The sequence below is a fragment of the Choloepus didactylus genome, chromosome 21 (assembly GCF_015220235.1).
Source record: "Choloepus didactylus isolate mChoDid1 chromosome 21, mChoDid1.pri, whole genome shotgun sequence".
Classification (NCBI taxonomy): Eukaryota; Metazoa; Chordata; class Mammalia; order Pilosa; family Megalonychidae; genus Choloepus; species Choloepus didactylus.
In genome coordinates, this window is record NC_051327.1 from 42,999,619 (window position 1) to 43,014,659 (window position 15,041).

General features: G+C 44.2%; 1 protein-coding gene across 1 annotated transcript in view; it reads right to left on the bottom strand.

Annotated features, from left to right (window-relative positions):
- XYLT1 (xylosyltransferase 1) overlaps positions 1-15,041 on the bottom strand; it is a 307,917-nt gene that overhangs the window by 35,124 nt on the left and 257,752 nt on the right. Inside the window, exon 6 of the mRNA XM_037814247.1 lies at positions 13,285-13,365. Coding sequence (XP_037670175.1) covers positions 13,285-13,365 — 81 coding nt within the window. The remainder of the gene's footprint in view (positions 1-13,284; positions 13,366-15,041) is intronic.

Below are 15,041 nucleotides of genomic sequence, written 5' to 3' on the forward strand. Positions count from 1 at the left end.
CAGCACAGCTTAAGAAGGAGGTTGCTCTGGCTGGTGACATGGTTTAGTGTGGTCACGTTGGGGTCATATTTTTTTTATTGAGGTAAATTCACTTAAGACAATATCAACCATTTTAAAGTATGCAGTTCAGTGGCATTTATATATTCACAATGTTGTACAACCATTATGTCTATCTAATTCCAAAACATTTTCATCACTTTCAAAGGAGACCCTGTACCCATTAATCAGTCATTTTCCACTACCCCCTCCTCTTAGGCCCTGGCAACCACTAATCTGCCTTCTGTCTCTATGGATTTAACTATTCTGGATATTTCACATGTATGGAATCATGCAATATGTGACTTTTTGTGTCTGGCTTCTTTCACTTAGCATCACGTTTTTGAGGTTCACCTATGTTGTACATGTATCAGTATTTCGTTTCTTAATTTTTCCTGCTTGGCATCCATTCCTGATTTTTATGGGAATGACACTCCAGTCTTACTTTGGATATTTACTCTTCCCTAACCTGAGATCACTTAGGTTTGCATCTCACCCCCAGCACTAGGGGGTGGGAATACAACCCAGACTGGGTCCAGCAGAGTATTCCATCTGCCTGGCTACCATAATGGGTTCAGGGATGGACAAAAACTCAAGTTGAGACTGAGACTGAGTCCTGGATTTTTGCTCGAACTACTGGGAAGGGGTCTTTTCCATGGGATTTTTGGAAGGGAGAACACAAGCCTAGAGACGCTGGCAGCAATCTTATCCCCATGAGTGCAGAGATTGTCTGATAATGGAGGCAACAAAGAAAGGAGATATCGGAAAGAGAATGTGCTAGACTGAGTCTTAATGACTTAGCTTGAGACTTAAGACATGCCTGAATGATTTCAACTTCATCACTACCAGAGGGGTGGGACTGTTCTCAGGTCCTTGACATGGGCAGGTGGCGTGGATGAAGCACATACATGCCACCTCTTTGACTAAGTCATCCTATGTGCTTCTGGACTGTGTGTTTACAGTTCTTTGCACTTCCATGGCAGCCTTCATCACTCTGTCTTCAGATTAGAATCTCCTCCCATTAGAGTGTGAGGCTCTTGAGAACAGATTCTGACTTTTTTCCTTTTAACCTCCCCTTAGAGGTCCTAGGAAAGTACAAGACAACTGCTCAGCAAAGACCTATTGCAATGACTAGGCTTCATGGTAGAGAGGCTGGAGACGATCCCATTCTTCTGCTCATGTTGAACTCCAGAATGAACCCCTCCCATTGCATGGACCCAGGGCTCCCTGTGAAACCACAAGCTTCCAGCAGAAAGGACTTGATGAAACCTCACTAAAAAATCCATGCCCCTATTGCTATCTTCTGCAGGAGCAGAGGAACTGCCCCCTAGATGTCGGCCACTCGTTGATGATGATGATGTAATATGTCTAATTCTTAACAAAATTGATGGTGGGGAAGTAAAAATGCTATAGCTGCTGGCCTGTCATCGATGATGACAGTGATCGGGGTAAACAGACTTAATTCTGCTCAATGCACTTTTCACCTACATTGCAACGTGGCTCTACCACTAACTACCTGTGTGACTTTGGTAAGTGATGAGGCCTCCTTGAGTCTCAGTTTCCCTCCTGGTAAAACGGCCAAGTTGGATTAGGTCTGAGTCATAAAATTAAATGCCTATACGCATCAAACAAATATTGTAAGAATGGGAAGCAGGTTAAATATAGTGGAATCAGCAGAGAAGTGGAGACTTTGTGTTCTGAAAGGCACTCAAATTCCTTTAAAAAAAGGTGTTGCTGATTAAATAAATAATCCCTCTAGGCTGAATCCAGTCCAAAGGCCACTGTTTTAGTTTGCTAACGCTGCCAGAATGCAAAATACCAGAGATGGATTGGCTTTTATAAAAGGGGGTTTATTTGGTTACACAGTTACAGTCTTAAGGCCATAAAGTGTCCAAGGTAACACATCAGCAATCGGGTACCTTCACTGGAGGATGGCCAATGGTGTCCGGAAAACCTCTGTTAGCTGGGAAGGCACGTGGCAGGTATCTGCTCCAAAGTTCTGGTTTCAAAATGGCTTTCTCCCAGAATGTTCCTCTCTAGGCTGTAGTTCCTCAAAAATGTCACTCTGAGTTGCACTTGGGATATTTGTCCTCTCTCATCTTCTCTGGAGCAAGAGTCTGCTTTCAACAGCCGTCTTCAAACTGTCTCTCATCTGCAGCTCCTGTGCTTTTTTCAAAGTGTCCCTCTTGGCTGTAGCACCTCTTCAGAATGTCACTCTCAGCTGCACTGAGTTCCCTCTGTTTGTCAGCCCATTTATATGGCTCCACTGATCAAGGCCCACCCTGAATGGGTGGGGCCATGCCTCCATAAAATATCTCATCAGAGTTATCACCTACAGTTGGGTGGGGTGCATTTCCATGCAAATCTAATCAGCACACACGACTGCATCAAACAATATGGCTTTTTCTGGGGGACATAATACATTCAAACCAGCACAGCCACCAATCATAATAACCCTGGGTGAGGTAATCCTTAAACTACTTTTCAGTTGTGACAACCTCTAAGTTACTTTGTCATAACAGAAAGAGGCTGGTATTATAGATGGATACGTAGGGGGCCCAGAGAAGGCTGTCAACTTTTTAGAAGAGGCACAGGAGCTAAGCACAGAAGCCAGCCCCACAGACCCAGGAGTCCAAAATCCCTGGTCTTGTCTTTCCCTAAAACATCTTTCCATGTGCAAACCCCAAGCCCATCAGTCAAGCCATGTTCTTGCTGGAGAGCGTCTCCATGAAGGTTTTTGATTATGTGCACAATGGTACTCTGCAGAAACAAAACTCAGCTCTAACTGGCGCATTCATTAAAAGAAGCTCCTGAGTTCAGGAAAATGAAATCTTGATTCTGGCTAGTGTGAATTATACCACAAGTCCAATGAGTACACTTAACCATGCTTAAAACTTTGAGTCTTAAATAATTTATAGCAAAACTTTCACGCTAACCAGACTAACCAAGAGGCAGAAAAATAATACAGGTGAGAGAACTTGCAAAATTTTTCTTCCAATGGACCAGCTTTTTGATTTCATGTTCCATTATATAGTATAATAGCATCATCTTGCAATTTTAATGTGGTGTCCCAGACCATAATATCCAAATACAATATTTATGCAGTAATCTCCACAATGAAATATTCATGGGGTTGGGAGATTGGTTGCTGTATTTACTGCACTGAAAAACTGAGAAGCTGCAAATGTACACTTGGGTTAATTTTGAGTAAATAGAGACAACCAATTCCCCAGGTCTTAGGAAATGAAAGAGGGCCACTGGGAACTTAGGACTGGGAGAAGGTGACAGAGGCTCAGGGTCTGGGCTTGTTGGGGGTGTCCATGAGGGGAAGGAAACAGCTGTTTGGGCAGGGACTTGGTATTTTCAGTTCTGTGCATTTGCCATAAGCAGAGGAGGTAAAGTTGGAAGCCAAAGTCAATCAGTAAACATGTGGGCGTGTCCTTTCATAAATGCCAGCTTGCCAGTAAAGGGTGCATGGCTCCTCCACAAAGGGGGAGCAGCAACAGGCCCACCACAGAGTGATCAAGGATGCTCTCCTCCCTTTGGTTTCATTTTCTGTTGACTTGATTTCCTTGGGGAAGCTGGGAAGAGTCAATAGAGGGCACTCCAGCAGAACAGACATGTGCCAAGCTGGGTACTAGCCCTGCCTCTGCTTTCAGATTGTGAGATGTGGGGTGGGCTTCGCCTCTCTGAATGACACCTGTCCTGACAACCTCCCAAATCAGCTGCGAGAGTATCATGGATGATGTTTATCAAAGGGCCTTGCAAAACTGTTTAGCCAGCACTGCTCACCCAAGCAATGGACTGACCTAACCCACCAATTCCTTCTTACATAGTGATTACATCTCTCTCCCATCCTTGATCCACTGTTTGTGCTTTATTTTTCTCCATGGAACTTTTCACTTTCTAATATAATACAGAAGGTACTAATTTTGTTTATTGTGTTTCTATTCATTAGACATAAGCTCCAAAAGGGAGCTTGCCTTTTGCCTATTTTGTTCACTGCTGTATCCCCAGTGTCTAGAACAGTGCCTAGCATACAGCTGGTGCTCAATAAATATTTGAGTGAATGAATAAAGGGAAGAGTAACAGCTGCACCTTTTGGGCAGTCAGGAAGTAATTGCCAACAGTTTCTCAGGTATCAGATACTTCTAACACATATTTGACAGATGAAGGAACTGACTCTCAGAAAGGTTAAGTAGCTTCCCCAAAGTCACACAGCTAGAAGTCCTGGATTTGAATTCAATGCAAGTTATTACCTACTCTGTCATTCTTACTTGGTCTGTCCCAATTTGCAGAATCCCTGCAAAAGAATATGAATAAAGGATGTGAGACCTTCTACTGTTTCAAAAAGACACGGTCCACAAACAGGAGAGAATGAAAAGGTTTGATTGCTGGTCTTGGAAGAGGCCTTCTGCAGGATGTCCCAAGGACTCCTTTTTCTGAACAGGCTATGTAAGATTCAAAAATTAGAATTATTTGCATTCAGTCTTAATTCCTGGTTCTGTGGGATGGAAAGTTTACCTTCCTGAGATTTTTCTCTACTGGCACAATGTGTGATGAAATAACAGTTAAATATAATTTTATTGGGACATAACAGGGGTCAAATATACTCGGGAGTCAAAAGAAGGAGGGTGGGGAAAGGCTCTGATCTCACCTGTGGGAGGAGAGGTCAGTTAAAAATCATCTGCAGTCTTTGGAAATGAACTCAGAAAAGGTACACAATGAAGAAGTTTCTCAATTCAGTTAAGTCCCTGGTTACAATATTGAATTATTTCAGAACTGTCTTGTCCAATAATATGTTCTAAAAGGAAGAACTCTGCCCTAAGTTTCTACCAGATGTTTGAGCAAGAAAGGACCCTAGCAATCAGCTAATATAACTCATTCTACAGATTTAAAAAAGGCCAACAACTGAGACCCATAGCTGTATGATACACCTGAATTCACACTGCTCAGAAAAGAAAATTCCTCCTTCTTCTGGTTTCCTGTCCAGGGATCTGTCTACTCCACCCAGATTATTCCTTTAGCATAAGTAAAACCTAAGTTTTTTAGGTTAAAAAATGCAGTCATGAAGTAAAGCACAAAAACCTACAATGTATGAAATCAGCCAGCCATAGGAGCAGGTCCACATGTTATAGCAATATGTTGCAGTGACCAAGCTTTGAGTTCTGAAGTCAGATTACCTGGCCCAAATCCAAGGTCTCCTGATGACCCTTGGGCAACATAATCATGTGATGTCTCAGCTTCTCATGTGGAAAATGGTGGTTGTAACATCTACGTTACAGAGATTATATAGAGAGTGAAAGGGTTGTAGTATAATGCTTAGCCCAAAGTAAGTGCTCCAGACATGTTCATCAAAATGCCTAACACGTATCTTTCATCAAGTTCGAAGCAAACTGAATTCGTCCTCCTGGGATCTGGCAGACAGGTATATACAGGGTATCTCCAGGTCTAAGGAGAAAACCTCCTCACCTTGAAAAGCTTTGATCTTTCAGCACCAAGGACAGAAGCCTGAGCCTTTACAATGAACCCCATTCCCTGCAATTATTTTAATCCAACACCAGTGGCTATAGTGGTGCAGGTGCAAGGTGACAAGGTCATTCTTCTAAGAGTGGCCAAGTATCATGAACAGAAAACTCTCCCATCTTTGCAAACCGTAAGTCAGAGAGGATTCAGGTTACCGGGTTGAGTTTGGCAGCTCTGGAGCCCCACTCAGGCCCAGGTGGGGTGTGCCTTCCCTGATCTTGGCTGGGACCAGTGGTCATGCATCTACTCTGCAGTGACTAGAAGATCGAGGGGGCTTGGGACCATTTGCTCATTCAGCAGCTCTAGAGAGCACCTTCTCTATACTTCAGGTCTAGGTCTTTGTGCTGAGAACACAGTTGCAGATAAGATAGACATGGCTTCTGTCCTTCCCTGTCTTTTAGGGGGAGACCAAAGCTAGAAATAATAATGGCTACCATTTACTGAGCATTTACTGTGTTCTCAGCCCTGTGCCTTGCACTCACTAAATATTCTCTCATTTGATATACATCACAACCCCATGAGGGTTTGCTCTTCGAATGAAGGAACAGTGAGAGACAGATTAAGTAATTTTCCCAAGGTCACAGAGCTGGTTAGCGGCAAAATGGGATTCAGACCTTAGCAATTAATCTACCGATGCTACATATAGCCACAAGGCTGTAATACCCTCTGTTAAATAAGTAAGTAGACATAAATAAGCATGAACCACATAAATATGTAATTACATAATATAAGTGGCATGAAGGAAAAAAGTTAGGTGTGATGGCAGAAAATAAGAGACAGAGGATTGATTAGTGAAGATTGCAGGCAAAGGCTTCATTGAGGTGGTGGTATTTATGCCTGATGAGATGGATGAGAAGGAATCAGTCACATGAAGAGTTGTGGGGAGGAGCTTTATAAGTGGGAAACAGCATGTGCAAGGGCCCAAGTAAACGAAAAGAGGCTAAAGGGGCTGGAGTGAGAGCTACAGGGAAATGCTCAGCTCTACTGTCTCATTTCAGAGTAAGCTAACAACAGGAGATGCAGACTCTGACCTGAATAGTGGAAGGAGCATATCATCCATAAGGTCATGTGGCCTGGGCATATGGGAAACTCTACAAATGAATGCTCTCAGGGAGACTGTGTAGCCAAGTGGTTACGAGCCCAGACTGTAGAGCCTGTCTGCCTGGGTTCAAGTCAGTTTCCCTATTTACAAGCTGTGTGCTGCCTGATCTCTCTAGCCCTCAGTTTCCCCACCTGGAAAATCGCCTTGATAATGACTGTGTACATCATGGGGTTGTGAGGATCGAAAGAGTTAACATCTGTAAGGCATTTAGAAGTCTCTGGCACGTAGCTAAACCCTCTGGTGTAACTATTATTACTGCCCTGTGCAAAGAAAGTTGATGTCCGTTTCATGGGGGGATTGAAAAGAAATGTGAGTGGAAATGCAGAGTTGGGTCCCTAATCCTGGGGCCCGGAATTGCTTTGCTTGGCAGCTTGTGTTCTTCCTTACTCTCGAGGATCTGATCATCTTGCACCTCCAAGAAGCACCAGGGCCCTTGATGGCTAATCAGTTGTCCACATTTCACTTACTTTTCACAAGAACGTTCACTGTATTTTTTTTAGATTACAAAAGTAATGCATGTCCTTCATAGAGGGCTTGGATTATTAAAAAAAATGTAAGGAAGAAAACAAAAATCATATTCTCCCACTCAGAGATGAGACATATTTTCCATCTGGTCTTTTGTCTAACCTCTACATGTACTGAATTTTTAAAAAAGAAAAGTTCCAAAATTGACCTCCAAACACATGCTGAGTCCGCGAGAGCGTATGCTTTTTGTGTCTGTGTGTGGGTACCTGCGCCATGCTAAGCTTTATTTTGACGCAGCTGCCATAATTGGATTAAATAGAGTGAACATGCAAACAGAGATAAACTTACTGGTTGGGTTTAAGGAAAGCAAACAGGAAACACAATCTGCTTTTCCCATTGGAGATGAGATATTAATTATCACCTCACATCAATCATGGTGCTATAAGACAGCCGGCGAGAGAGCCCTTTTCTCCATAAGCAAGTTGGCACCAAAGGGACTCCTGGAGGCAGATTTGCCTGGAGGAGTCTCCTGGCCAAGCTCTCGATGGAGCTGCCAACTTTAGGTTAAACAGTTGCCTGTTTATACTTCAAGGGAGGTTTGGGCTGAAGATTAGTCCATGTCAGATATGGGAAACTGCTGGAACTGCTCAGCTGCTATTCTGGCTCCCACTTGGGGAGCTCTGCCTCTAGCAGATGGGATTCAGATCTGGGAACAGGAAGAAACTTGCTTATGCCACTTCTGACCGGAAGGATGGGACCTTTCCTAGCTTCCTCCCTGTCTAGACTTCTGAAACTTATCTAGTTGTTTCTTTAAATTCTAGAAAGTGTTTCTAAAATGTTAATCATTTGCATACCATCTTCAAGATTTTTTCTCATTTCCTCTCCATCATCATCACCATCATCGACATCAACACTATCATCATTATCACCGTCATCATCTTCATCACCAATTTTTACCGAGCAATTAATATGTCTAATACGTACCACTCATGGTTGCAAGAGCTTACCATCTATTAAACTCATTTAATCCTTACGACTCTTTGAAGTTGGTATTATCATCATTCCTACTTTACAGATGAGAAACTGAGGCACAGGTAATTGATGTAACTTGCCCAAGTCACACAGCTAGTTAGTGCTGAGAGGAGGTATTTGAACCCTGAGAGTCTGGCTTGAGAGTCTGGCTTCTCACTGGCCTTGTTATGCCTTTTATGTAGCATCTATTTGAGAGGTGCCTTATTATTTTTCTCTAAACCAACTTTAAGTAGCTTCAATTTTTGTTTTATTTTCAAAGTTAGCCTTGTCAATATCATGGGTTAGATTGGCTAATTATATACATTTTTGTTCATGCATAAGTGCAATAGCTAACTTGCACAATATGCCCAATTGTGGACTACCTGAAATAATATCACACATCACTCATGGGTCATGAACACACTTTGGGTAACGCTGACTCTAGGGAGTTGGGGTGGGACCTGATTTCCCTCCCCTACCCATTTAAAAAACGATTCTGCTTAAAGTCAGCAGAATTTCACCCTTATCTGAACACCCCAAGAACTTAAGGCTACAGGCCCTTTCAGATGTAGTCACTCATCGTGGGAGACAAAAGAACAGGCCTCAAAGTCACAACGACCCATCTGCCATTGAGTTGCTGTGGGATCTTGAGCAAGTTGCAGCAGCTCTCCCAGCCTCAGTGGTACTCATCTCTGAAATGGGAACATACCTGACAAGTGTGGACACTCATTCCCCCACAATCCCATCTGGACTTACAAAAGGGAGGAAACGGAGGTGTGGTAGGTTGACGTCATCTGCCTGATGTCTCATGGCTGTCACACAGCAGCTGGACTCCGCTGCCCACACTCTGACCGCCACACCACACTGCACCCCAGGACTGAGCACTGGGGGCCTGGGTGACCCAGAACCAGGTGGAGAAATCAGGGCAGGAAAAGTCTCAGGACACCCTAGGAGGGCGTGGATTTTTCCTTTCCCTCTCCGTATGCCAAGATTTGAGCAGGAGGCAGGGATGCAGGAAACTTCTTGGATGCTCCTGAGCAGCGTCAGGGAGCTACCAGGGATGTTTCTGAACACCGGCTTTTCCAGGCCGATTGAGAGGAAACTTTAAGGTACCTGCTTCTGGCAGCCCCATCAAGGCTATATGGGAAAACGATAATTGTGCTACGTCTTACAATATATCTAGTGACTTTATTTTTGGAGGAAAGCAAGGAGAAACAGTGAACGTGACACTATCGTTCATTTAATTACAGAAACATTTGGCAGCTATTAAAATACTAGTTTGCCTTTATGCCATCCCCTAGCAGCAGGAAACAGAAGTCCAAATTGGCTGCTAAAGGCCAGAGATGGGGACAGAAGGTCAACACTGCTATTAGGAAACACTTGGGATTAAAAACTTAGGCACCCTGGGGCCCAGTTTGTATCTTGCTACTTACTTTTGTCCCTTCCCTTCTCTCTGTCTTTCAAGCTTGTTGTCTTTGTTACCTCCTATTCCACAAGCATTGGTCCAGAGACATGGAGCATCAGAACAGGAAGGGATTTTGGAGACCATTTTCTTTAACTCCCTTGTTTTTCAAAAGGAGAAAATGAAGCCCAGAGAGGCACAGTGGCTGCCCCAGCGTGTTGGAGGAAAGCAGGACTAGAACCCAGAGGGGTTTCATCATGCAGATTGTGAGCTTGGGCTCTGGGCACAGACTCACCTGAGCTTGAGTCCTAACCCTGCTCTAGCTGTGTGAGTTTAGGCAAGTTACTTTACCTCTCTGAATCTCAGGCTCCTCATCTGTAAAATGAAGCTAAAAAGCTACCAAAGGTCACCACCTGGAGCCAGAAACTTAAACCAACACAAAGGAAAACAGAACTAATAGAGTCTGACTTGATTCAGCCATACCTAAAGTCAGTTACCAATGTTTTAGTGACATGATCCTGTAACTTCCTATGGTGGCTTGGAGCTATGTACCCCAGAAAAATATGTTCTTAAACGTAATCCATGTAATCCATTTCTTTGCATGTGGACCCATTGTAAAAGAGATTTCTTCAAGATGTTATTTCAGTTAAGGGTTTGCCCAAATGGGCTTTAATCCAGATGACTGGAGTCCTTTATAAGAGTGAAAGTCAGGCACAGAAGAAAGCCACACACACAAGGGGCAGCCAAAAGCTGGACGTCAGTGGAACTTTGAAGCCAGGAGAGGCTGTCATGTGCATTGCCTATGACAGTAAAGTCAAGGACCAAGGACCGCTGGCAGCCAGCCCCAGAATGCAACAATCAAGAAAATGTTGCCTTGATACCTTGATTTTGGACTTAGCCTTAAAACGGCGAGACAATAAATTTCCACTGTCTAAGCCAATGCATTGCATGGTATTTGCTTTAGCAATGAGGAAACTAAAACGCTTCCATTACCCCTTATGCTAATATGAGCTAGGTTTCTGTCATTTTCCACAAAAGGAGTCCTTTCTCACATGCCACCAGTGAGGGAACCAGAGCTGAGCCATGCCCACCTCTGTACCCTTGGGAGAGAGGATGGAAGATGGGCTGTGGCTGGGTGTGTTTGTGCAGCAGATGAGACCTCGGCTAATAAGGAGGAAAGAGTGGCAGATGAAGGCATGTCAGCTCATTTTGCTATTAAATGAATATTCAATTCTTCTCCTTAATTGATATAAACAAGAGAATCCCAGCTGGGAACTCAGGCATGAGTGTTGGAACTTGTAAGCTAGTCTGTCCAGACAGCTATGGGTTTTTAGGGTTTTAGAGGGAGGTGCAAGCAGTATGTCCTTAGCCTGAGCCTCCATGCTGCCCATGTGCATCCCACTGGTCAACTCTGGCTGTACATCAATTAGACAGGATGTACTTCCACACCTAGAGGCACAACTCTGGCCCTTATATCAACTATTTCTTTCTCCCACCAGCAGTTCTTTAGTCTTATACTTATCGTGATAATGACATCATTACGTCATCATTCTCCTCATTGTTGGGCATTTACAATACGCCAAATACTTTCTGTGCAGGAGCTCATTTAGTCTTCCCAATAGCCTCATGAGTGTGGTTCCACTAAAATTTCCATCATACAAGGAAAAGAACAGGCTTAGAGGTTAAGTGACTTGCGTAGTACGACACAGCTGGGACATGGTGGTGAGTTCTGAGCCAGGCAGTGCAACCTGAAAGCCCATGCTTTTAGCTCTGTACTGTATCCAGTTCCAAGCACAGTGCCTGGAAAGTAGTGGACAGTGAATAAATACTGACCAGGCCGAAGCTATGAGACCGAAGTGGATGAAAGCCAGGCAGAGTCTGCCAACTTAGAATAGGCTGCTTTTTTTTTTTTTTTTTTTTTGCGAAGCAGCTTTGTTTATAACAAACATATATTATAAGGTTTCCTGGCGGGGAGGAAGGGTCTTCACTTCCCTACCCAAGGGCAGGGAACATGGGTATCTGGGCCAGTTCTGGTAACAAACCACCTCATGGAATCACATCCAGCTTGTTCTCACTCCCACGGGCTTTGGGGCCACAAAGATCTGGGTCCAAGTTCTGGCACCTACCAGCTGCGTGACCTTGGGAAAATCATTTAGGCTCCCAGGGACCCCCTTCAGTCTCCTGACAGATGGGTTCCTGATTCCTATTTGGCTTCAAGTGGCTGTGGGGATAAGACAGGGTCCTGTATGAAAAGTGCCCGGCAGAGTGACAGCACTTAGTAAGAACACAACATATACTGGCTGTAACTCTTTCTCTTATTTATCTGCTCAGGCCTCTCTGCCCCAGTGGCCTGAACATACTATACTAATCAGTGCTAACTGCCAGAGCATTTTGAAGTCCAGAGCTCCTTTTAAATGCAAAGAATTTAAGCTGCCTGGTGCAGAAACAACCTCTAAGCAGTCAGTTGAATGAAATCCAAGTTAAAGTTTAGGAAAATGATATGACACAAGGATTCCAGGGTTACTTCTAGAAAGCTCATGAAATGGAGCTCACTGATGGCTTTTGTTGCTCCCCTACCATGGATTACTGGGTAAACTAAGTCATAGAGCCGGCCACACTGACATCTCCCCTGGCAGTGGCAGAGAAGATTTAAAGCAGAGATTGCAAACTGAATGCTGACAGGGGCCTGGCAGGGAAGGTGGGAAGCTGGAAACCACGAGCTTTGTCTGAGATCCAGGTGATAACCCTCATGAGAAAACTCAGGCCCAGGTTAACATGGAACTTCTGACTTTCCAAAACTAGAAATATGAATTTTCATGGGATACTTTAAAATTTTTACATGGGCTATTAATTTCCAAATGAAGCACCTAAATTAAAAAAAAAAACAAAAATCAGAAAACACCATGAGAGCCAAACAAAACATGTTAACAACCTAAAATTATCCCGTGAGCTGCCAGCTTATGCTCGGAGCTCAAAATCAGAAAAAGGCCCCAGGACAGCAATCAGTTTCAATGGTGTTAAGTCTGGGCTGACTGAAATGGTGTTTTATTTTGGGATGGTGAAGCCAACTGTGGGATTTCTCCTACTGGGGGCGCTCAAGACTGAATCCTTTCCAGCTTGAAGCTGGACCTTGGCGATGCTATTTGGCATTGTCCTTTTTAAGTTAGAAAGGTGCAGTGGACCCAGGCTAGAGATCTGGGTGCCTCCACTCTCCCTGCTTCATGGGCAGCAGCGTGAGGCAGTGGCGGGCACACAGGGCTGGGAGTCAGGATGCTTGGGTTCACATCCTGGTGTGAAGCTCTTTTCCACCAGAAGGTACATTCCAAGAATGTGAGGACTTTGTCCTCTTCACACTAGAACGGTGCCCGGCACATGGTTGGTGTTGGGTAAATATTTGTTGAATAACTGGCAGTACTCAACCACTTAAACTTCAGATCTCAGTCTTCCCACCAATAAAACTCGAATTGACAATGCCTGCCCTACTTGCCTCGAAAGGTTACTGTAATGAGATAATAGAAAGAAAATGCTTGGGGGAAAAAAGTGTATAGCACTACGAGAAACGTTGACTATTGTCTCTATCCTTGGCTGACAGGTGGGCCCTCTTCAGCTGCTACTGGAAAATGGCTGAGGCCCACCCATGCCAGGCCCTTCTCCTATCGTCAATTCTTATCTGGCTGCACCAAAGCCATTCATTCAGATTTTCATCTCCATCTTGCACAGGGGTGGGAGAATGATGGGCTACCTTGCATTGTCCCGGCCGTGTGACTTCAGGAAATTCATCTCTCGGTATCGGGAAAGAAATGCCACCAGCTGATCATTTGTCCTGTGGAAACAAACCGAAAAGAAAGTCAGGGCCTTTCAGAGACTGTGGAGACCTCTGAGTCTTAGTAAACTTTGCTGTCACAGAAACTAGCAAGAGGAAGCTTGCTACTCTGCTTGAATTGTGTTCCCTGATCACCACCTCACAGGCCTGGTAAGGTGTCCTCACTTATGTGTCAGCAACACTGAACCCACCCCGCTATATTACAGGGGATTGTTTGTGTGTCTCTCCTTATATACATCACTAGATTGGGAGCTCCTTGAAGACAAGCATAGTGTCTTATTTGTTTTGGAAATCTCCAGTGCCCAGTACTGGGCTTGGTAAACAAAAGTAATCAGTGTGCAGACAACACCAAAGATATAGCAACCCCAGGGCCTTTGCACTGCATGCTTGGGAAATTCTGTCCTATATTTTCTCCATGCTGACTTGCTCTTGTCAATCAGATCTCCTTTTAAATGTCACCTCTTTAGAAAGGTCTTTTCTGGCCACCCAACCTAAAGTAGCACCCCACACCTCTATCATATCACTCTATTAACTTCACTATCTTATCACTATCTGAAAGCATCAAAATTGCTTGTGTTAGAATGTAAGCTCCTACAGGACAGGGACACAATTGGACGTGTTCATCACTGGCACACAGTAGGATCAAAATTAATATTTGTTAAGTGAATGAATGGATCAAAGTGAGGCGAGGTCGAATGGACTCCTTCAAATGCATTTTGAGGAATGAATGAATCAATGAATGAATGAACGCTAAGTACTCAATAACCATTGGTCTACTGATCGAGAGAGCTTTAAAAAATACAAAGTGCAATACAAATGGATGACATTGTTATCACAAATTTATCGCCATCAATCTCTGCGCTACTGGTGTAGTCACAGCTAATCAGCTTGTGCACACAGCTGTGACAGTATTTTAAAAGGCAGTCACAGTTCTCCATCTGCCAGAAACGCAGTCGCCTCTTCCACTGAATAAACCCAAACAGGTAATCGGTGCTGATGTGACAGCTCCTTTATCACCAGTCCTCTGCTCAGGGATTTTTACTTAGAAGGAAAGGGTTAACCATTGTTCAAAGCGGGAAAAGTGGCAGGAGAAAGCAAAAACATCACTGGGAATTAAATTGAGGCCAGAGATTTGGGAGGAAGGACAGGGCTGTAGAGAGAACTGCCTGGACTCCAGAGGGAGACAGATTTGGGGACAGATCCCAGTGCCACTACTAACCCAGGTGCGTGTCCAAGGATAAGTCATTAAACCTCTGAATGGTGGCTGGCCCTGAACTCACCTGGCTGTTGAGAATTAAACATGCCCAACCCACAGTAGGTCCTCCATGCATAAATACTGAATGGATAACTGGGTCAAGTTAAAGAACACATAGTAGGGACACACACAGTGAATGCAAGTCGCCTCCTGGTTCTCTGGTTTTCTGGCCCAAGCCACCCCCCTCTCCCTGCAACTCCTCCTTCATTTCCCTGCAATTGACTCGTGTTGACCAACTCATAATTTCAGCAGAAGGGGCACAAAGCAGTTAAGAGATGCTGCAGTGAAAATGAGCCCTGCCGAGGTCCTATCACTGAAACAAACACCCATTCAAAACCAGCCTTTCTAGCGGCTGCAGACGCCAAACCCCATGTATCTGCAATGAGGTAAATCTGGCACATAAGCAGGAAGCTCAACCCTG